This window comes from Etheostoma spectabile, chromosome 22 (assembly GCF_008692095.1).
Source record: "Etheostoma spectabile isolate EspeVRDwgs_2016 chromosome 22, UIUC_Espe_1.0, whole genome shotgun sequence".
NCBI classification, from domain to species: Eukaryota; Metazoa; Chordata; class Actinopteri; order Perciformes; family Percidae; genus Etheostoma; species Etheostoma spectabile.
Window position 1 is genome coordinate 13414692 of NC_045754.1, and position 23657 is coordinate 13438348.

A 23657-nucleotide genomic window follows, 5' to 3' on the forward strand; every position below is an offset into this window, starting at 1 on the left:
AATAATAATAATAATAATAATAACCGTTGTTATAATAATGCAAAATCATTGCAGAGTAAAAGCTTTAAGCCACAAAACAGAACACACATTTTAACATATTATAAATAGATTTAGACACATTTTTGCCAACAATTTAAATTATGATAAGCCTATTTAAATGGGCCTATTACACCATATTGTCCTATCTTAAGCAGCATTTACACAAAGAAAAACCACGAGATCCTACCTTATTGTAGGCCATATTTATTAATCACTCATTGTATTACCAAACTGCTCCTGTATAGATGTAGTCTTTTGTGATATTTGTAGCCTATCGTATAAAATCCTACACACCATTAGAGTAGTTTTCTTTGTCAGCAGGCTTCAGTTTAGCTCAGAGAGACTAGTTCCAAGGCCGATATTCTGGATTTAAAACTGTTAACCCGGTGTAAGGAAAGTTTTGTCCACCGTTCTTCTGTGTTTTGGGATTGTCCTTCAACACGGTGTCCTCCTGTAATCCACTCCCTGGACAAGACGGAAGAACTGTGCTGTCCAAGATTTTCCTGTCTGCAGAGCGAGAAATTGGCTCAATAAAATAAGCCGTTTTCAAAGCGGAAGCAATGCAACATTTTTTTTTTATGCAACCCTAAATATGTATTCATCCGTATTTATAAAATAATGACAACAATCTGAGTATGGATTATGGAAGAAACCAACACCGTAGCCTCTAAGCAACTGCGTTTTTAAAAGCATTCATTAATACACATTTGCCACCATTTGAAGACACGAGTCCCACATTTATGACAATAACACATTTATCACGGATTTGCCTTTTAGGGGTAATATTATTCTAATTGGTATACTTCTATTCCTATTAATACCCGATTGTTTAAATTACGTTAACCTAGGCGCCCGGATAGCACAGTTGGTAGAGCAGGCGCACATGCATAGAGGTTTACTTTTCGACGCAACAGGCCCGGGTTCGACTCCGCTCTTCGGCCCTTTGCTGCATGTCATTCCCCCTTTCATGTCTTCATCTGTCCCGTCAAATAAAGGTCTAAAATGCCCAAAGAATTATCTTTAAAAAAATACTTAAGCCTAGTTATTTACCCTGCATTTCTTACATCACTTCGAATTATATTCACAAAATAAAAAGGTAAAAAGAAGCTTGGGGGAATCTGCCATATAATAATGCTAAATTCAGTGAGGATCCTGTTAGGCCCGTAACTCCTATTATTGTTTAAAAAAAAAAAAAAAGGTCTACTTTTGTGACTTTCCATGTGATATTTAAATTCCCGTTCCTTCTGAAAAGACGCTCCGCACAGGTTGCAGGGAAGGGGCTTGTCCTTTGCGTGGGTCCGCCTGACGTGGCTGTCGTGGGCGGCGTGGGAGGCGAAGGCCTTCCCGCAGTGCTTGCACTTGAAGGGCCGCTCTCCGGAGTGCTGGCGGATGTGTGTTCGCAGAATACTGGAGGCAGTGAAGGCCTGGAAGGGGGGGGGGGAATGAACACATTTTAGCAGGTGAAGAGTTTAGCAGTTGCATTTTAAACAGTTCTTATGCAACACCTCGCAGCTCTAAATATGACTACAAAACCCTCTGGTCTTTTGGCGTAGGCTAATGAATTAAATTATCTAGAGAAGGAGAAGGGGATTAGGTCAAACAAAACCTTTTCCGGGTGCATAAAAGGGGGAGGATATCGAGAAGAAAAGACAAAAAGCTTCTGCTCATTCCACGGGGCCGTAAATTAAAAGTATAATCTCGGCAGACAAAAGGGTGGGTGTACATCTGGCGATAATTAGCATGTAAGTGTCTCCGCGGAGCGTGCCCTTCGAGACAAACAATAATGAGGGGCTCGCGCCAAATGCACCGTGAAACGAGGAGGCACTAAATGGATCTAAAATGCGGGCTGTGGGATTTAAAAGATGCGTAGAAGAAGAGAAGTGAGTAGAAGTAGAAGGCCTGCAGGTCGTATAGAACCAAAACATTCATGGCACTCTTCCATTAAGTCTCAACTGGAAACAAGGAGACGTAGCACATGGCTCTTCTGTTCAACAACAACAATGTAACTTCAAAAAAGTACTGGATTTCGGTTTAAAATAATTTTTATTTAAAGAATATTTCAGTTTAAATAATTTTTATTTAAAGAATATTTCATTTTAAAGTAGTAAAACGTGGGCACCCAGATAGAGCGGGTGCCCATGTATAGAGGTTTACTCCTCGACGCAGCCGGCCCGGGTTCGAATCCAGCCTGCGGCCCTTTGCATGTCGCTCCCCCTCTCTCTCCCCTTTCATATCTTCAACTGTCCTGTCAAATTAAAGGCCTAAAGTGCCCAAAAAATAATCTTAAAAAAAAAGTAGTAAAACGTAAACAGTCACCACATAACTCACATGCTTACATAACTGTGGCATGATGTAATAGCTAAGGCTAATATAGCAACGATGCGTTGGAAAAGGAAAACACCAAAGGCTTCTTACCTTGTTGCAGTAGACACACTTGTATGGCCGTTCTCCAGAATGCACCCGCATGTGTTTGTTGAGACTGGACGACTGGGAGAAACTCTTTCCGCACACTGAGCACTGCGGATCAGACAAATTAGAATGAGTAAAACCTATTCAGCCACTTCAATTTGTCATATTTTTTTGGAGGTCAAACTAACTTAAACTTAATTTACATTTTTTTTGTGTGGAAGAGTGTATCCCCATTTGTTGTATTCAGTTGAGTATTATGCATAATAAACAGTTTTTATTAAGTTTTTGCTTAGCTTTTTTGATATTGTGCATTTTTGATTATTTAGGCTATACGGTTACCAACAACTAAAAGACTTAAAATAACTTGCCTTTTTAGGAGGCCTAATACAAACCTAGAGCATCCGATTCTAAGAGATGCTGAATAGGGAGCTGTTCTTTCAGCACCACATTGACTTTTGCATGCTCTATCTACTTTATTACATGATGCAAAAATGCAGTGATGTAATGGTCTGCAGAATGGGGACGGTACGGGTACCCTGCACTAAATGCAACACACATGCACACGCACAATACCAGTACCTTGTGAGGCCTGTGTTTTTCGTGAACGTGTAAAATGTGGATCCTTAATCTGTCTCTCTTCTCGAAAGATCTGTTGCAGAGGTGACAGGGGAACTTCCGGTCGCCCTGGTCCACGCAGCGCGTGTACTTCAGATGCTTGTCTCTGTAGTACTTGTATGCAAACACCTTCCCGCACCTATCACACTTGAAACCATCACCAGTATCTGGGGAACATATAGGGAAGAAACATGTTAGCACGGTGGTAAAAACTAACCACAGGGGCGTTGAGTAAAGACTCAAAGCAACGCAAGGTTCGATTCTGACCTTCTGTGAGAGCAACCGCGGTGTTGTCCTCTCTGTGGTCTTTCAGGGTGAGAGGGATGCCGAGGAACTGCATGTAGCAGTCTCCATACCACACCAGCAGCTCCTGTCCTGACCGGATCTCTTTGCAGGCCTCATAGAAGATCTGATCCTGGAGCTGTACAGCAATTAGGTTCTGCTCCTCTGGGAAACGAGCGCACTTCACCAACGACATCCAGTTCCCTGAGCCTCCCCTGCCGTCAACAAAATGGCTCAAGCGGCCGTTTTCAAACACCTGAAGTAGGAAAATAATGTTTTAGGGTTAGAGTTGAACAGATCAGATCGTTTATAGACCAAACTTGGAACAGGACTTTGGATAATTGCAACACATTACCTCCCACATCAGGGTGTTGTCGTCGTAGGTCTTAATCTCGCTGGTATTGACCATTTTCCCTTGGAAAGGTCCGAAGCGCGTCCCTTTGGGGATGCTGCTTTTGTCTGAGAAGACTCCACAGTGTGAGACGTTTCCCCAAACTGCCCGGACGATGGTCAACCCTGCAACACCGCGTCAAAGCAGGGTCAAATCTCAGCCAGTGCCATCACGATCATTCAAGTACTCAGAATCAAAAGGAGATTTATGAAAAGAGAGTTGGCAGGTCTTACCCTCTGGAAGTTCAGGTGTTTCTTTGTCCGGTGGGAGAACGCGAGAGTCAGATACTGAAAAAGAAGAAGACAAACACAAATGAATACAATTCCTGGGTTCGTTATTCGGATTTCTGGGGGAACTTAAGCAGATATGGGTGACTAAGTAGTATTATTATTTGTTAAAAGTGATAAGCAATTTAGTCAAGAGTAATAGTAGACGGATCTTCACGAGAAGAAAAAAATGTCTACATGTCTAGAGATTTTTTTTCTTCTCTTGCGTGATAATAAAACCAATGCCAAAGAATGCAGTTTTACCTTTTCATTTAAATCTAAGTGAACATCCAATAACTTAGGCCCAGGTCTCACCTGACTTCTCGGGCAGGGCCAGTCCGGATATGGCGTGACCCACGCTGCGCTCCTGGCTGCCGGAGTAGCCGTAGAGCACCATGAACAAGTCATCCTCGCTAAAATTATAAGACGTGCGCGTTGTTTCTTGCGAGAGGTCCGCGCTCCGGAGGCGGAACAGACTCTCTTTAGGCGGTGAGCTGGCAGAAGAGGAGGCACACGAGGACCTTTCACTGGCCGGGCTGTTGAAGTCAGAGGACAGCGGACCTGCGGCGTGCTCGGTAACCACAGCCGCCAGCTCTTCTGGTTTGGAGTACAGCGGGTGTCCGGCCAACATCTGGCTCAGGTAGGGCATGCCAGAGGCGCTCAACATGTGTTCGTGCAGGACCGAGGCGTGGTGGTGGAACGGAGGGGCTCCGCCGTGCAGGTTGAGCGGCAGGGATGCCTGGGTGTCCGACACCAGGCGACCGAGGGACTTGAGCGGGTGGAGGAGGCTGTGAGTCCGCGGGAAGAAGTCCATGTAGTGGTGGGAGCCGGGGAGAGGGGCAGGGTAGAAGCCTCGAGCGGGACTGGCCTTCAGCATGCCGGCTTGGTAGCAGCTCCTGTCCTTCAGCACTACAGGGACGCTGGACAGGGACACCGACATGACAGCACGGTGAAGCAAAGTTTCAAATGGAGACGGTAGTGTGTCCTGCAGTGGATGGAAGAGAGAAGAGGGGGTGGGAGAGGATGTGGGGGGGAGTTATAAAAGTTTAATGCAAGAAATCTAAAAGCCTTTAGTTTGGTAATTCAGCCAGTGTAATTCCCCCTAACACAACAGATGTTCAATTAATGAAATAAACTTTGTGAATAATTGAAGAACCCTTAATTGAATACGACGGAAACTACAGATCCTGACAGTTTCAATACAATAAGCAAAACAATAAACTGTACATTCGTTATTGAGAACATGTGACACCATGTTTAAAGCCATATGTTGTATTAACATAACAATATTTTTAATAAATTTAGCTCCACGACAACGTATCCAGAATTTACGTTTTCAAAATTAAACCTCACACAAATATGGACTACTGCAGTGGAAAATATTGAACTCAGCTATTGCATAATAAGTAAAAGCAGTCCACAGTGAAATTGGAAAGCCGATTTTGCAATATTTCCAGCTGAGAGGTCACACACCAGACACACATCAGATGTTCATCAGCGACTTTAAATTACCGGCTGGAATAAGGTGTGTGTGTGTGTGTTTTTAGGAACCATTCACCAATCAGCCAGTAAATAGAGAGACAAATCAGGGTCATGACACTCCAATTAAAGAACAGTCGGCCGGAGCAGAGGTCATCATTAATGAAGCTTTTTATAGACTTTGCAATTACCGTCATAAAAAGGGTATCAGCAGGGAAAATGTGGGAGCAATATATGGACTAAAAGTAATTATTAGGCTATAATCAAGACAAATTCAACTAGAATGTAGCAGAAGAGAAATTAAAAGGACTAAAGATAGGAGCGTGCCATTTTGTGCGTAATAATGCAAAAACAAATCGGACTAATCTTTTAGTGTTTTTAAAAAAGAAAATACAAATACAAATAGGCCTATCACATAAAAGAGTTATTCACAAGAAACTCAGAGAGTAGCCTACCATCGAGTGAAATGTCCTATATAAAGGTGCAGCAGTTTAACGTAAATTGGAAAAAGAAGCTTACCTTGTTAAATGAATGAGAGAGGTTACACAGTCATGTCCAGAAATCAGTTTGAACAACCTCCCAAAATCTCCAAAATGTGCAAAAGTAGCGCAGCAGGTCGAAACTTCAGAGTGCGCTGCGGGAACCTCTCTCTGACTTTACGGTGGTCATCTGAGGGCACCTCATACTGTACACAGTCAGGTCTGATGTTGGAGATGCTTCCCAGCACCTTCTTCCTATTGGCCAGTAAATATTGGTCGGCTCATGCATCTCAATGTCCCATAGGAATCCATTTTCTATAGGGACAACCCACTCCGTTAACTTCGCCACTGCTTTCTCTGCTACAATGAGGCCCATTGAGAGAGGTTCCCAAAAATTTCCATATGAGTACTCCAAAACACACACACACACACACACACACACACGCGCGATTGTATCTGAGGGACCCCTGTGAAGTGTAATGTGTGTTGTTATGACTTGGATGTGGTGAATTAGGAAGAGAGAAAAGACTGATCCAGATAGGCGTTTATCAGCTTCATCTCTCTCACTGCTCCAATCTTCATTAAGAAAATGAATCCAACTGGCGGTCGACTATTTAGACCGCACATTATACCGACCTGGTGGATGTCATTGACTTTTGTTGGCCAATTCTAATGTTTTATGTTTTGGGCAACTTTTTCTTGTTGAGTTATACTATTTGTAAAGTCATAGGCACGGGCATTGCAAGCTAGTTTAGGCTACAGGCAAAACATTAAATAAACTTATACATTTGTTGGTTATTCACATTAAATTGAATGAATGCATGAAGAAGACTCGCTAAACCCTGTAGTGATTTTCGATGTTAACTTAAAATTAGATCTTTTACTTGCTATTTTTAGTCTATATAAATATACAGATTACTTATTTGTGCGTTTTTATATATTAGAAAATGCAATGCATGGAGGCCTTACATTTTATTTTACTCAAGAAATAAGACTCACTCGATTAAATACTGCAATAACATAATTCTTTATTTACAAGGCAAATAGCATCAGCGAAGCCATATTAGTTCACAACTTGCATAACTGTGGTTTTAACTTCTCTTTATCTAATTTTGCATAAAACGCTCACACACACTAGGGGTACAAAGGTGGATGCAGGTATACAGTGTGATTCCTGTGAACAATGCAGAAGAAAAAAAAATATCTTGGGAAAACACAACAGTAAGCTTTCTTCAGAAAGTCCATATAGTATATTACATATTGCTTCAATATCCCTATGTATCATCTTTTCCATACAAACAGTGAAGGGGGGGGGGGGGGGGGGGGGGGGATAACAAGAGTCTTCAACCCAACACAGAACAGAGAGCAATGATGAGTTCAACTGGGACTGAGTCTCCAGCAACTGAGTTGAGCTATGATGCACCAATATTATACACAAGTCATTATACAAATTTATACAGACAGCGGTGTAATGTACAAGAACACGGACGAAATCTAAGGCATTATGCTAGGGTTTGTAGCATTTCAAGGTTGCATCTTAGCTCTAAGAAATTGGCAGACAATACAAAAGGGCAAGTTCTTTAAAACCATGAGTTTAAGAGAAAAAACATTTTTCGTTTAGTGGGTCAAAAGCCTGAATATTTGTTAGGGGCAAAATCATTTATTTGCACCTGTCCTCATTATAAATGCTAAAAAATGCATTGCTACCACATGGCTTTAAATCTTTTCAAAATCTTGACAATCTTTGGAAATTTGCAAAGGGCTGTGAATCATTCTTTTAAATGACTCAAAAAGGCTTGTTTGCGCGACTGTATGATACAATCAAAACAGCATTTATCAAAAAAAGTGTGATCTCATGTAGGCCTACAGCAAGACAACTGCAGGACATCTGCAAAGATGACAACCAAAACATTAATGCAGACTTCCGACACAAAGTTGACTCTCTACAGCTTCAAATTACCTTTACACAAGAAGCCAAAATGAAGCAACAGTGGGCAACTTTCTATCTAAACGTTGAGAAGAGCATGGTGTAAGCGTACACCACCACCTGTCAACATGTTGAGATAAACACCATCAGTCACCAACTTAGGCCTTTAATGACAATACATTCAGAATGATTCTTCCTGTGATATGCTGCAACCATCCACATTAGGACCCTGCTAAGTGACATAGTTTTCTTATTTTCCGTGGGCCTCAACGCATGCTAACCAACAGGTTGTCTCTCACTATGAAAATAAAAGCTGGTAGAATTCAGAAATCCAATTTAAAAGTGAGGATTATTTGGCTTGCTCCAAGTTTGTCCTGGGTTAAAATAGTTTGATATAAAAGTGTTGTTTTTGAGGAATATGTACTTTTGAGGTTAGAGAAGATGAGTTGCTTTAGATCTTGTGAGGTCAAACCCAACCCTACTGGGGCACAAGAATAGCATGTCATTACCGAACACTTTATAGTTGAACTGCCTGAGGTCATAAAATATGGCTAAGTGTCTGTCAGAGCAGGTCTCATGAAGCGTGCAGTCTTAGCTCTGACCTCTGCTATAGAGGAGTGGCTGGAGGCAGAGAGGGTGCGTGTCAACAAGGGGTTCACAAACTACTTCCCTCTCCAGGCCTCAGCCAATGCTGCATAATCTAATGGGAACACTGTGTGTAGATGTAGACTTTCTTGGTACAAACTGCAATAAAAAACTGTGTTTAATACTGCATCCAAACGTGGAGCAAAAATGTATCCTTTTTATTCAGGAAACTGTACAAAAATTACAAAAAAAAAATACCAACTAAAAAAAACAACCAAGAGATTCTCAAGTAATCGTTATTGCTTGTTTACATCACACCAGAACAGTTTGCACCTAGCAGCTTGTATGAAGCATTTTTCACTCCAGACAACATAGAAAGCACACTTCTGTTATTTTTTTTGAGTTATTGTATGGCTGTGTTGAATTTTGTCTGTTTTTTTTTCTCCTTTTTTTGTGGTGTTCTATGCTAAAGGCAGAGAAGCAAGCGTTAATCTGTACACTGTATACACAGCACACCCCCTTACAACCCCTCCCACCCCCACCCGTCTGCATCGTACCAGAACATCCAAACATAAAGACTCCCACTCCACCTCCCTAAAACAAAAAAGAAACACCCTGCTCTGCTTCAAGAGGCAGTTGTGAACAGATGGGGGAACCAAACCCTAAGGAATAAAATAAATAGGAACAAAAATGTTTTACTTATTGGTATGTACAATCTCAGTAATTCATTTTAAAACCATATATGATTTTGACATCTTCTTCTGAAACTGCAGGACCAAAGTATAATCCATTATTCAGGTTAATAGAAGAATCTTCTCAGAAAGAATACAACCATTACTGTTAAAATAATAAAAAGTGCCTCTTTCACACTTTTAGAAATCTTTTTTTCATGTTGCTACTAGGATAAAGTATCATCTACAATAATTAAAATTAATCTATACAGAAAAATAAAACTTAATTTAATACACTATATAAACCTCTTGACTAAATTAGTCTAATCTTACAACTCATCATTCCACTCAAACCATTCTTCTGCAGTGTTTTTTAAGATCAGTTTCTTCAACCATATCTTCATTCTACATCTTAATTCTCACGCTCAACAAGAAAAAACAACAACTAAAATAATAATAAAATAAAGAACAGCAAAAAGGCAAAACCGGCTAAGTGTTTGAGCTCCATTCATAAATTTAAACATAACTTGGAGTCTTTGCTGCCATCTTGGAACTATGTGGAAATGTCACAAATGTGTGAGCAAGGTAGGACATTAAAGAAGAAAAAGAAAAAAAGAAAAAAAAAATCAGTGTACGTCATTTTTGAGATGAGATTGTAAATGGCCGCTGTCCACTGAGAGGAATACATTCATCAGAACAAGGGATCCCACCCACTGCTGCCCCCTAAGGTCAGTGCCCCCCACCAGGAGTCCTACAGTAAGTCACACTACGGTGAATGCAGCTGGACAGGTAGACAGACTGGCTTATCGCGAGGCTCTCCTCCAGAATGGTTAGGCTTGTTGGACAGAGATCCACCATCCTTCCCCAGCCTTCTTCACTCTCCTGGGTCTGTTCAGGGCCAGAATTCTCCGGGTCTGCCGAGGAGGCCCTGCTGGGACAGACGGCAAACTTGGGCTGGGGATACGGGGTCAGGGCACAGCCTGGCTGGCCCAAGGGGCAGTCGGTTGGTTACATGTTTGTACAATTTTTAAAGGGCCGACTCGCTCCTTGCTCCAGCTGATCACTGAGGTTCAGGTTAAGACCTCCATGAGGGTCAACAGTACTTCTGTAGGGAAACAACACATACAAGGTAACAACTTGTAAAGCATTTAATAAATAAACAATTCAACAGAACACATTAACTTGCAGAACTTGAACTTGTCTGGAGTAAATCAGCCACATGTGCAAAAGACTATAAACAATTAGAAACCATCTAGGGAAACACCATCAAGCCAAAAACAAGTCCGTAAATTACAAAAGTCTGCACTAATGGCCAAACAGTAAATAATTGAAATAATCTAAGTGCCAATATATTTCTATAACCCTGGAAGGAGGATAAATCAAGTGACAGATATACTGGTATGTTACAACAGTCTGAAGTGCAGACAATCAAACAGCAGCACCTTGGTTAAATATTCATGGCCCTTTATTGGGCTTAAAAGCATCATGGACAACAACAGTGCATTTCACATACCAAGCTAACAATACCGAGGAGACAAAGGAAGAAAGATTAAATTGGTTGGCATTAAATACTCACCAAAAATGGAGCGCTGACAAAAGGGGAAATGTTTGTACTTTTACCTGGTTTTCATTGAGTGACTGAGGTCAGTTATCGAGCAAATGACAGTCCGACTTGGCATCTCGCCAAATCAAATTTGATTAAGCTTGTGTGTGTATAGAGAGTATGTAGGTTTGACAGATCTGTGCCATAAGGAGTCACGTTTTCCATGTTAAGTGAACCAGTTTGACTGAAGTCCAGAAAGGCCTGCCTTTGAACATCATGCAGTAATATTTATATAGTCTAAATGGTATGGCTCTTAAGTGCTTGCTGCTAATTACATCATTGCCCTCTAAGTTCAAGTGAAGTATCAGAACTCAAGCTAGAGGAGTTACGTAAACTGCTGAGTAAATTATTCACTAGCACGGCTGTTCAATAAGTGTACCCAAACACTTAGGGTCTTACGATAAGGCAAACCCATACATAGGCAGCCAGGAGTGCGGAGAAAGACAGACAAATCTTTGTCTTGTTCCCCAGATTACTTTGTAAAACTGGAAAAGGTCAATTTTGTTAACCTCTAAGGCTTAAACCTCAAAAGTGTCCGATATATATTCCCACAAGGGGCTAATGTAAAGGCTCATCCTGAGGATATTACTGGGCCACTCCAAAACCTCTAATTTGGTTGGGCCATGCTTAGCGATGCCCAAGTGTGAAACACTTGATAACAACAAAATTCTTCATGTAATTCTAGTTACTCCCACTTCCAAAAGTGTCTTCATTTTGACCCCATTTAGAGAATTAATGTGTCAGTATCTGCCCTGTATTTACCTGTTCTTGCCCCATGGAGGGCAAGCCGGGTGACGGCCCTGAGGCCATGGATGTGACACTCATCTGTCCGGCCATCTGGCCCATGTTGTTCATGCTGCTGGTTGCCATGTTGCTGGCCATGGAGACATTGTTGAGGTTCATGCCATTGCCGTTGTACATGTTGCTGTTACTCTGCTGGGTGAACTGTGGTGATGCTTGCTGCTGTGAGAACATACTGGGGAGAGGGGATAGAAAGAAAAAAAGTTGGCATTGAGTTAGTGAGTAAGTAGTCTCGCATTGCCAGACCTGTCAGCACTGGAGTATTGTCTGGCTCCGCCACATATCTATTCTGGTATAGAGGGGGAAAAAAAAGTCTGGCTTGTATTTCACAACCGTCCTGGGCGGTGCTAAGCCCCGGATACAGCAACAGGGGCCTTGCAAAATAGATAGTGAGATAGCAGTGATATCCCAGCAATGTACAGCCGATGAACCAGACTAGTGACTCAAACAGTAAGTTGTAGCTTCAACATAAGCCCCATTTTTTTATTACATTTCATTAGCTATAAGCAGTTCTTGTTTGCACTTCACTCATGAACAGACTGTTCTTTACAATTATTTTGATGCTGAAGAAACATGAAAAACGTGACGATTCTTTCTAGGATCTCGAGAACAAATTATGGATATATAGCTGCAATGATTATCAGAGATATTAATATCCTTGGTAAGAGAAAGTTGCACTGAATCCAAGAGTCTAATAAGGCATTAAGGGTTAATTGGGGAGGAAGTTCTATCCATCTTTACCTGTTGCCTCCCATGTTGCCCTGTGGCCAGCCGTTCATGTCAGGGGAGCCCTGGAAACCAGGATTTCCTTGGCCCTGCTGCATCATTGGGGACTGGGTGTGGGCCATGCGAGGAGAAAGTAGGGGGCTCTGTGGTGTGCCGGGACCTCCAAAGCCTCCGTCTGCCTGTTGGCTCATACCTGTGGTGGATGCATCAAGATAGGTCAACTTGACTAAAAACCAACGTACCAAGTCGAGGAGGGGAGTAAATGTTAACATTCCATGTAATTTATACAACCATGCCACACAAAGATGAACAATTTGGCAGAGAATGAGCAACTGAGCAAACATGATGATTAGTGTGACTGAAGACTGTTCATTCCAGTCTGCATTCAGGAGTGTTGACAGGCAGTTCACTTTTCCTACATGCATGTAAGCAGTGGACAGGCAAGGAACTAGGCAGAAAGGGAAGGAGGAGATGGCTTAGGAGAAAAGGGAAGATAGAAGTAGTGTCTCGCTCTGTACGAACCCACGGGCCAGAATCAGATTAAGGAGTGCGGGATTAATCAAACATGTCATCATACAACTCAAGCATCAGTGTTATACTAGATTATCAGATTGGGTCCAGATTACACGCAACGCTGTCAGACCAACAGGTACAGCGGTGATTATTGCTCTGCCAGCTCACAGTTTTAAGAGTATGGTGTCAGCTTGTATCCTCAGTTAGGCTTTGATTATTGTGCTTGTGGTGCCCTCTGGTGGAGCAAGAGTGTATAGCCAGGACACCATTTTGGACAGTGTACAAAACAATGAGACATATAATCATACTTCCTGACAACTTCTTGTATGTAAAAAAGAAAAACAATTGAGGATTAAATTATGTAGCATGACTTGGATCATTCAATGGCAGCTGACTAATGCGGTCATCAGTACAAAACACTACAAACCAAATGATTGCCGCTGCTAAAAAGCATGTGATGCTGTGCAAAAGAGTCACATCAGCACACACAATGGCATACACACACACACACACACACACACACACACACACACACAGATTGTGAGGTGAAGTGTGTCGTAGGCTGATGTGTGGGAGCAGTACCTGAGTTGGGAAACTGAAAGGCACTGTGCTGCATTTGGGGGCTGAGTACTGCCCCGTACTGTCCGCCCATCATGTTTGTGTTTCCCATCATCATCTGGGAGGAGGAGGAGGTGGAGGAGGAGGAGGTGCCATGCATATGGAGCTGAGGGTTGGGGGGGAGAGACGGCAGGCTCGGGGAAAGAGGGGAGGAGAAGGGGCTGGTAGGGGGAGGTGGCGAGGCCAGGCCTGTACTGGTACCGTAGCTGGGCGGGTAGGGGAACTGCTGTGGGTTGGCCTGGGGGATGCGCGGGTTACTCATGCCTCCGGCAGCCATGTTGGGAGACAGGTTGAGGCCCTGGGCCCTCATGGCCATGCTCCTTTGCTGCTGGACCTGCTGGGCCTGCTGCTGCCTCTGTCTCAGGTGATTACTCAGCAGCTCCCGCTGACGCTGTGCCAGCATCTGAGCATTGATGGTCCCCTAGAGGTTGGAGGGGAACAATGTGTAAGAATAAAGGGACACTAAAAACAAAACATCTACTTGTGCCTCTATAACACAACAAACACTAAATTTACTCAAAGCCACCAACAATCCAAACACTACCTATAGTCATAACAACATGTCTGTGCAGACAGATTATGTGATGGTGCAGTGAGCTACCTGGTTTGGAGCACTGGCTCTAAGAGGTAGGTTCACATTTGACACACTACTCATCTGAGTCATCATTGGCTGACGGTTCTGGTGGGACAAGAGACAGAAGATTAGGTTAAGACAAACACCAGTGAATTGGAAAAATCTTTGAAATGCTTAAAGAAGCAGCGCTCCAGCTAGCGAATAGTGAAAGAATAAAAACAAAAAACTATCAACACAAGAAGTATCCTACATTTGACCATGTAGAGTGAAATGATATTTAATCAATCAATCAATCAAAATGTATTTATATAGCACTTTACATTAATCAGCAGGTATCCAAACTAATTTACATCAGGAACCAAGAGAGGAAAAACACATATCATCCAATAGAAAGAATGAACATAGAAAACAGTAAAATCAGAAAAGGTTACAAAGAAACAGAAGAATGACATTGTCACACCACTGCTACGTATTGAAAGCCAGACTAAACAGATATGTTTTGAGTTTGGACCTAAAAAGAGATACATCTGTAATAGTGTGAATATCAGGGGGTAACTTGGGGCAACAACTGCAAAAGCCTGATCACCCCACTGTTTATGCATTCGCATATTCAAGTAAATGCCATGAAAGACCAGCAGATGGCTGGCGGACCTAAATGTCGCAACTATTCCTTGTGTGCACAGACGACTTGCCAAAATGTCAACCTCAAGGATAATTACACAACTCCCATCTGCATGTTTAGTCACACAGCTACTGACTAAACAGCGTGGTTACATCAGAAAGAATGAAAAACTAAATGGACAGGATCCCTTCCAGCAGTGTCATGCCAGTCTAGTTACACATGTACCTGCTGTGACTGTAGCCGGTGCTGGAGCTGTAGTCGTAGTGCGTTGGGCTGGTTTGGGACGACCCCAGCTGGCCTCAGACCCGGCCGGGCCTGCATCCTCATCATGGGGTAACCCGGGCGTGGACCTATCTGGCCAGCCATGGGGTGAAAACCTGGTTCTTGCATGGGGGCACCAGAGTAGCCCCGTTGGGTCATGTGGGATTGTGGGGGACCAAATTGCTGTGTATACATGGGGGGCTTTTGGTCTATCATCATGGAGGGGTCCTGGGAGAACTGGTCCGGCTCCAGTGATTGGTTCTGAAACAGGCAGCCACAGAAACAGATAACAATATAGAGCCATAAGAAATAATCATAAAAAGTCACTAAGAACACAAAATGTCATGGTAATCTCACTTGTTCTACCAGAGCAGGGATCCCCAGAGCACGATCAATCTCCTCCAGGCCATCAAAATCTTTTAATGCAGTGTACAGCTGGGACATCAGAGCCCCCTCATCTACTGCACTGCCATCACCAGAGCCGTGCCCCGTACTACAAAGTAATTCATCCTGAGGCACAGAGTGCACCGGCCTGGGCAGAGAGGAGACGGAGAACATAAAGATTTATTTATATATATTGAAAAGATTTTATTTTCTCAGTGTAAACCATAGAAAACTGAGACCAGCAATCTAATTACAACAAAAATACTCATGAGGAAGACTGATAACTAGAGGAATAATAATCTTGAGTAGTGAGACCAGTAAGACTTTTTGGCATCATTAATAACATGTAATGGTAATTTGCATGTGAGGATGTTACCTGGTCTGGTTAACAAAAGCTGTCTGGTCGATGGGCATCATGCTGTCTGGCCAGGGGGCTGTCTGGTTGGGCGGAGCCTGTTGTTGGGAGTAATGGTGGCTGACCATACCAATATCCATATCAGGTTGGGCTAAACAGGGGGAAAAAAACAAAACAGATTAAGGTAGGATAGTAGACCGTAGACAGTCAATTTTGAGGAAAACAATAGATGCCTAGATGATGGTCAATATTCTCTTTAACCCAGAACAACCAACACACAGAGCCCGGTTAGATATTACATTCATTCTTGAGTGCTGTACTATGATTAGCCACTTGGTGGCAACCTTAAACACTCAAAAACAATAGCAAAATCAAAACAATTTAAAAGGGACAGATAATTCAGTAAAAGTGAATCTATAAATGTCTTTCATCAGGTTTGTGTATTAAAATGCTTTAGCACCTGTTAAATTAGGGAGACAGGTTAGATGCATAAACGGGGGCTTTGAGGTCATGGATCAATCTGGAATGTACTATATAATGTTATACTGTCATTTAGTTTCCAATTTTAAAACTCTATGTAACTTGTTTTTCGGGCATACTGGGCTCTCACCATTGGCCATCATTGGGGAATGGAGCATCTGTCGGGGGCCTGGCTGGCTGTTGGGCCTCATGGGAACACCATTCAGCCCCATCCGGCCCTGCATATGACCTTGCTGCCCAGGGCCAGGTGCTCCCAAAGGAGGCGCAGAGGCTGAACCCACCCAGCCCTCCTGCTGCTGCTGCATGCCTGGCCGTGGACCACCAGGAGCCATCAGTCCTAGTGAAGCAAACACACAAATGAAGACAAGACACAATGAGAAATGCCTCAAGACAGACTTCAGTAATGTCCTCTGTCCCTATGATGCAATGGTGTAATATAAAGGGGGAAAGCCGTCTATGTTGTACGGGGGATGTGTGAGGACTGCTTATATGTGGAAATGACAGTGACAGAAACTTTCTGCCAGTGTGGGTGACTGAAAATTTCCTGTCACAGGAAGTGAGTCACTCTACCGTGATATGACACAGGCTGAGAGAGAGAGAGACAGAGATACAGGGGAAAAAAGGTCTTTCCTATTTCAAATTTTGAAAGCAGCACTGTTAACAAAATCATTTAAAAGGGACGTAATCATGTTTTATTCACTTGGTTTTGCCGTTGTAATATTGCCAAGTAGGAATCACATATCAGAAAATAAATGTATTTCTTAGTTGACTTTTAGTGTTTTTTAACAAGTTTGTAGATAATTGTATGTTACTGAACATTGGTTTCCCACACATTCCCATGAACTCATTTTCATTCAATGTACACAACTAAATTAGAGCATGCATCATTGTTTGAAGAGACACTGGTTTAATGGCTAATTTCATTCTGGCACTACTGTAAACACAAAAGCCCGACTGTCACACTCACCTGTGTTCACCATACCGACTTGGTTAGCCATCATGCCGTGACTTCCCACCATTCCTTGCTGCTGTTGCTGCTGCATAAGAGTGTAAGGGCTAGTGGCCCTTATGGGGTACTGTAATGAGGACTGCTGGGGGGACACATTCATGTCCAGAGACACGCTCCTGACAGGCAGACCCCTGCCTGGTTGGCCTGGTCGGACACTCGCAAAGTCTGAAGGCCGGAATAAATGGGTTTTAGCCAAATTTGCAACATGAAAAAGTCAGTAATGAAATAGTTAAAACTGTGTAATAGCTACATATTTAGAATTGTATGACTTCATGATGGGAGTATTTTCTGAACACTCTAAAGTTTTAATATCATGAGATCTTCCAAGTAAGTGAGACTCACTTGTTGGGCCCATGCCCGTCCCGATGCCCCTGTGTTGCTGCTGCGCTGCCATGGTAGGATTAGTCTCGGACATCTGCAGGATGTCATTGATGATGTTCTGTTTGTCCATGGGACTGGGCAATGAAACAGGCCGTGGCTCACAGAAGAGCTGCGGCTGAGCATTCTGTAGGTCGTTAAGGATGTCATCCAGCTCTGATGACTAGAGAGAACATAGAGAGACAAAAAGGGAAAGGGTGAAAACAAGAAGAATGAAAAACAGATGAACCACTTAGGCCTCCATTTAGAGAACAATTGCTGCTTCACCTGCAGACACACAAACACAAACATACATGTGAAAGGCATACACATTTACCAACAGCACACTTGGTCTGTAAACACTCCAACACATGAGGAGTTGTTATCTGGGAGATGGGAACAGCAGGGTCGGCCTTGTTTATAATACAGCAGTAACCCCGGGAAAAAATGGACCACTTTCTATCAAATCTAGGCCACACTTCACTTTGACTTAGTATATCAGACACATACTACTCCTTGTTTACCGGCTGGTGTTTTCAAAACACACAACATCCCCCCTTTTTTAAAGTCCACAATTTATTTGAATGCTATTTTTTATCCCCATAAAGAGAAAAACACAGAAAGGATGTGGCTACTGAAGCAGCTTTCTACTGAGTAACATGGGAAAGCAGCATGCGGCGGCAGGAGTTTGGTTGGTGCCAAAGTTTGAACTAGGGCTGAGTCGTATGGAGAAAATCAAATATCTCAATATTTTAAACCAAGTACCTCAATAACATTGTAGGGTTTACTTGGTGCTTTCACAAAATATTTGCACAACAAGATTCAATACTAATTAATAATGTGACTATAATGACTAAGTGGGTAAAGTCAAATAACAGAACAGCTAGAACAGTCTAAAAAGTCTTATATCACAATATTGATATAATATCAATATATAGCCCAGCATTAGTTTGAACTGCTCTCTGCCCCCCTACTGTAAACAGCTGGCCTGAGTCTGCCAAATACAGCCCAAAACTTCATTCATACATAGCTGGGCTTTGGACTATCTGGCGCATTTTTGTTTAGTTTTTCACACAAGCATCTTAAAAGGCCGTGCTGGAATATGCTTTCACTTGGTGAACTGAAGAATTGCTATGATAATGAAAGATAAATATCTTGGAAACAGCTCTTGGTTTTTTGTTTTACGACAAGGGCGCTGTCTCCTCCTCTGTAGACCTATCGATTTTTCTCAAAATTATAGAAACACTACAAAATGCAGTCCGATACAACACCTCAACAATCTACAGCCTAAAAAACACTACACTGAAAGTGTAACATTATTAACTTTAGTTAAAATTAATTGCAGCATTACCGTATTGAATTTAATTTTAGGACAGACCAACACCAACATAGGTGATCATATTGCTTCTTAGAGAGGCCTGAGGGACTTTAGGTAAATAAGTTGCACTGGCTGGGACTGGCCACGAGAGTGCAGCGCACTTGGAATCACTGACAGCTCCTGATCGTGACATACTGTACAGCAGAAAAACAGCACACCAGCCACTGTTTCAATGTTGTATTTCACTGTTCTAGACAATGACATGTATCTGTTAACCATGTAAATGCTACTAAAGATTACAAGGCTGCCAAAAACACCTGATATAATTATTATCTTAAGTGCTCATTGTGTTCAGACTGCATATGCTTTATTGTAAGATGTGGGAGAGCTTTAGAGAGTAGCAAAGCGAGAGGTGGGTGTGTGTGTGTGTGCTGGGGTGGGTGGGTGGGGGGTTGGGGGGGTTAGCGGCAGTTGTGGGAGAGAGAGAAGCCCTAATGAGGTCAGGAATGATGTAATGCTCCTGTATGCTCTCAGTTTGCTCTTTTCCTCCTCCCACTTTCTTTCTCTCATCTTCTCTAGTTGCTTATATCCTTAATGGGTCCTATTTCTATCAATCCCTGTTACTCTTCTTTTAATGCATGTCAGTGCATGCATGGCAATCCATGTCTTTCTTTTCTGCATTACAGGCTGGTATACTGTATTTGGCTCAAACTGCAGGGATCTGTAAGGCCAAATGACCATTATCAAATATTTTGTCTTAAGCCATGTCCCAAAATTTGTAATGTTCTTGACGTTCGAACGGTACTCACAGTGGAAGAACAGATACATGTTGTACAAGATGCGGTTTGTTTAAGGGTACACGTGCACATTCAAAAACCCTGTGTGTTTTTGGCTTCAGACATGATCTATTCATTTATGCCCACAAATTGTTAAGAATCCTTACCTAGTTGAAAAAACGAGTTTGAGAAACCAAAGCTTTATTTGGTCACCTTTAATTGTGGTCACATGCTAAATTTAAAGAATACAAATACAATACAAAAAGTACAATCATGTACTTTGAAAATGCTCCGCACAGTTGCGTGCTTAGGAACTGAAGAGGCTGATTTTCTCACAGCATTCTTAATGAGTGGAGATGAGGCTCTGATAAATGTGTGTTCTTACAATTTGACTTGAATCTATCAACTTGAACCGATCACGGCTGTAATTGAGCGAGTTGCTAATCATGTGATACAACCTTTTGATCCAAATTTCACATAGAGTACATGCCCTAATGTCAATGTGGATCTCAGAGAAGTAGGAGCATTGTGCCTCTGTAACATGTCCCATGCCATTTTATAGGAAAGGTAACTGAGAATAAGGGTGGGTAAAGCAAAACTGCCACTGTCAAGTAGGGCAAAAGGAAAAGCCATTTCACCCCAAAATCATGTTGGTCAAAATCTATCTGCATTCTGAAAGAGCTGAAATGGCAATTTTTAAAGTCACAAGGATGACTGCAACATTACCTGCAATACTTATGTACCTCAAAATTTGAAGTTAACTGCCATGTTGGGAGAGTTAGTCATGAGTATGTGTTTCTTCTTTGTTGATGGTATTTATTATGAGATAAATCTTATTGCATAATTTGGAATTACTTATTTGTGTGGGCTATCTTGAGGGATTGAACTGGACAATTTCCATTGATAAACACAGCAAATTATTTTATATATATAACACAATGGAGGATTATGTTTTATTGCAGGACTGGTAATTAGAATTCCAAGAAATCTGGTATTTTAATGGTCACATATTCACCACTACATCCAGCAACACGCTCTCAAGTAATGATGGGAGTAATTATTTTAATCACACTGAAATACTCCGTCCCTCGTCTTTTAGGGGACTTCTGGCTCACCAGTTTTGGAAAACTCTTGACATACTGTACAAAAGGACCTACGTGAGGTCTGATACAGTAGGTATATTTGCCTGTGAGTGAGCACCAATGGAAAGAACATGTTTTGTCATGCAGTTTCTCATTTCATCTCTTAGCTGAAGTATTTGGGCCAGGAGAAACTACTAATTAAAACAGAAGATCATACTGTATTGGATGAGATAAATGCATTTATTTCTTTACCTGCTTACTTATATTCAGGGTTATTGAGGAGCACTATCTATTGTGACCCTCATCTGGCATACTTTTTATAAAAGAAATACTCAATATTGAGCTGAGCTGCAGTGATTTCAAATGCCAAAAGCAATAAACAACTCATGATACCACAGTTAACAGATCCTATAATATTACTGATGACTGCTTAATTTTACTGTTTTTGTTGATGTTATAAAGAAGAGGAATATACACTTTGTGTGGAGTCATAATACAGTGTACATTAAAGAGAAATAGAAACATGAACTAAATTAGTAACATGCATTAAACTAAGAATACTACTGATGTGGAAATAGGTTCAGCTTCAGCAGACTGTATGTTTACATGACAATTTGTGCAATAACCACAGAAGCACACACATGTAAAACACACAAATAATCCTGCCTCCCAATGGGACATAGGGCTAAATGACCATACCCATAGTTCCTTCAGCCATTAGCTGAGCCACTACTACGGAGCTCTGCTCTGATTTCCCATTTAGCTCTGCTCCAGCCATCAATAATTCAGCCCTCAAACAATCATGAGGAGGAGAGAGCAGGAAGGAGGGGGGTTTGAGGGGGGGGAAGCTGCAAGAAAACAGTGGGTGAGGATAGTAGAGAGAAGGATGAGTGGACTTTTTAACTAGTACAGTCAGCTTTCACACATGGCCGAGCAGCAATTCACCAGTAAGAAACAGAAAACCACTCACACACATATAATGGCTCTAAGCACCATCCCTGTCTGAAGCTCTGAGCGCTTTAATCACCATCAAACTGACAAACCTAGATTCAATCCATTTTATTTGTACTGTCAACACAAGGCAGAAATGAACCAATTTAATATGACATGTAATTTTGTTTGTGTGTGGTACACTAGCCACTTCTAGAAAATAAAGCCTTCAGTATCAAGACTTAAATGTTAAACCTCTATTTTTCTCAATTTCCATTTCCCTCTATTGTTTCTGGTACACTGCTTGTTCTACCAACACACCACTCCCTCTCCCCTCTATCTCCATGGTAGCAGAGAGGACATGCAGGAGCATATGGCTCATCATTTTCACTCTGCCTGCCGAGGCTGGGCTCTCCTGGGGGTATCTACACCTCTCTCATCTCTCCTTCTTTGTTCGGTTCAACAGCATCTTTTATTATCCCTCCAATCACCTTTTCCTCTTCTTCACATGTGTACCCAAGTGGCCGAGCAGATACTGTACATACACACTACTAGCTTGCATAGTTAGCTGACATTCTGTACCACTGCCTCTTTGTCTGCGTGGGAAAACCACACAGTTTCTATAGTAATGTGCCACAAAGAAGGATGAAAACAATAAGAAAGCAATCCCTTTAAGACCAACACATTGGTGTTCGCACACTTCTCCAGACCAACAGGGTAATTTTTACAAAACATGTGACTTTTGTTTAATGTTATTGACAATGAAATGGTATAAATGTCACCTAGACTACTGACTGGTCTACGAAGAGGGAGGTTATGAGAAAAATAGAGACAGCCAAGTGTACAGGAGCATTCATGTACTTTTGTGTAATTCTATGGTTTATCAGTGGTGTGTTCAATAGAACTATTTTGCTAGACTTGTGTCTTGAACTTACACAGGTTTCCTGTACAAAAGGTTATGAGTCTCACCAAACAGTGGTTTTCTTTCCTGCTTTAGAATCAGCAAGCTAAAACCTAGAGATTTACCAGCAACACTCTCCTTGCTCACTCCCTTTTACTCTTTCCTCCTCTTCTCTCTTTCAGTGCCAGGCCTGACCAGAGCGCTGTGCCAAACCTGAGGATTCTGGCCAAACTCAACCAGGATCAAATGACTGGAGAACCACAGGGGTTGTTTGAAGCTGGCAGATTGCTTCCCTCAGATTGGGCTGCCAACGCATAGGCAGTGAACGGACCAGATGTGTTTATACATGTGTATAATAAAAAAAACATGCATGGTGTCTTAAGTGTATATTACGAGACTGTAAATCTGAATGAGATTGTATGTATGCTACAAACGTTCGGTCTGTCTGACCTCTACACTGCCAGACCATTTGTGTGTTTAGCTGTAGCATCCTGTGTGGACATGGGACTTGGAGAAGCCAACATCTGCTACCTAACCCAGATTAACGCTCAGACAGAGAGGGGAGGCAAGTGGAGCAGTACAGGGAAAAAAAGTTTTAGGTTTCGCAATGAGCTAAAGAGGAGGTTATAAAATCAGTTTTAGGGCAGCTCTAGTTCTTTCATCATTTAAAACATGGAAATGAAGCAGTAAACAAACTATTTTTCAAACAGTAAGACACACAAGTAGTTGCTTTTAGGGGTGAAAAAAAATAAATCAATTTTTGCATGTATTGTGACTTTTTTTTCAACAATTTTCAAAACTGATTCTTTTTCCTAGAATTATTATTTTTTTTATTAACCATTGATCCACCTAAATATTTTGTTTATATTGCACCGCGACGGCGAGTAAATCATTTCTGTTTCAAGCAAAACAGAGTGAAAGCAGAAAATACATGTTTTGTACTTCTTTACAGATGAAATAAATGTTAGACTGACTAAAAACAATTACTTTTTTAGAAGTGTCTCATGATATATCATCTCTAGAAGTGTACTATTCAACTTTTCTTTTAGTTAAAGGAGGAAAAGAAAATCACAAAACTCAATACTATCAAATCACAATGAATTAAAATCACACTACAAATCAAATCGGCACCCATGTATTGTGAAAAAATAGAATTGGGACAAAAATCATATTTCCCCAGCCTAGTAGCTTTTTGTAAAAACTG

The 23657-nt window shown here is 41.8% G+C and overlaps 2 protein-coding genes and 1 long non-coding RNA gene across 9 annotated transcripts in view; 1 reads left to right on the forward strand and 2 right to left on the reverse strand.

The window, feature by feature from the left end:
• Positions 1-30: 30 nt before the first annotated feature.
• prdm14 (PR domain containing 14) lies at positions 31-4983 on the reverse strand. The gene is made up of 8 exons (XM_032503513.1): positions 4318-4983; positions 3970-4023; positions 3701-3861; positions 3331-3601; positions 3028-3230; positions 2455-2556; positions 1244-1463; positions 31-546 (listed from the first exon to the last, which is right to left on the reverse strand). The coding sequence occupies exons 1-8, from the start codon at positions 4940-4942 to the stop codon at positions 383-385; spliced, it is 1800 nt and encodes a 599-aa protein (XP_032359404.1). The 5' UTR covers positions 4943-4983; the 3' UTR covers positions 31-382.
• A 1980-nt stretch (positions 4984-6963) lies between these two features.
• Positions 6964-23657, reverse strand: part of ncoa2 (nuclear receptor coactivator 2) — a 67162-nt gene continuing 50468 nt past the window's right edge. For 4 of the 7 annotated variants that reach the window (XM_032503510.1, XM_032503508.1, XM_032503506.1 and 1 more), the window contains 11 exons: positions 17432-17630; positions 17048-17254; positions 16211-16417; positions 15622-15751; positions 15219-15393; positions 14826-15122; positions 14006-14083; positions 13369-13825; positions 12289-12466; positions 11509-11722; positions 6964-10248 (listed from right to left, as the gene is read on the reverse strand). In XM_032503510.1, the coding sequence (XP_032359401.1) occupies positions 10237-10248; positions 11509-11722; positions 12289-12466; positions 13369-13825; positions 14006-14083; positions 14826-15122; positions 15219-15393; positions 15622-15751; positions 16211-16417; positions 17048-17254; positions 17432-17630 (2154 nt within the window). In that variant the 3' untranslated portion in view covers positions 6964-10236. Of the gene's footprint in view, positions 10249-11508; positions 11723-12288; positions 12467-13368; positions 13826-14005; positions 14084-14825; positions 15123-15218; positions 15398-15621; positions 15752-16210; positions 16418-17047; positions 17255-17431; positions 17631-23657 lie in introns of all 7 variants that reach the window. The other 3 variants (XM_032503511.1, XM_032503509.1, XM_032503512.1) reach the window with 3 other exon arrangements.
• LOC116672007 (uncharacterized) lies at positions 14471-23550 on the forward strand. The gene is made up of 3 exons (XR_004327442.1): positions 14471-14481; positions 15789-15792; positions 23452-23550. It is a non-coding gene; the product is annotated as an uncharacterized LOC116672007 (long non-coding RNA).

What these genes read in the sequence shown, in the direction of transcription:
- prdm14 (XM_032503513.1), bottom strand. Translation starts at nt 4,942, where the DNA reads ATGTCGGTGTCCCTGTCCAGCGTCCCTGTAGTGCTGAAGGACAGGAGC. An exon ending in GGCCCTGCCCGAGAAGTCAG is followed by an intron (nt 4,024 to 4,317) that starts GTGAGACCTGGG and finishes CTTCTTTTTCAG; the next exon opens with TATCTGACTCTCGCGTTCTC. An exon ending in ACAACACCCTGATGTGGGAG is followed by an intron (nt 3,602 to 3,700) that starts GTAATGTGTTGC and finishes TTCCTACTTCAG; the next exon opens with GTGTTTGAAAACGGCCGCTT.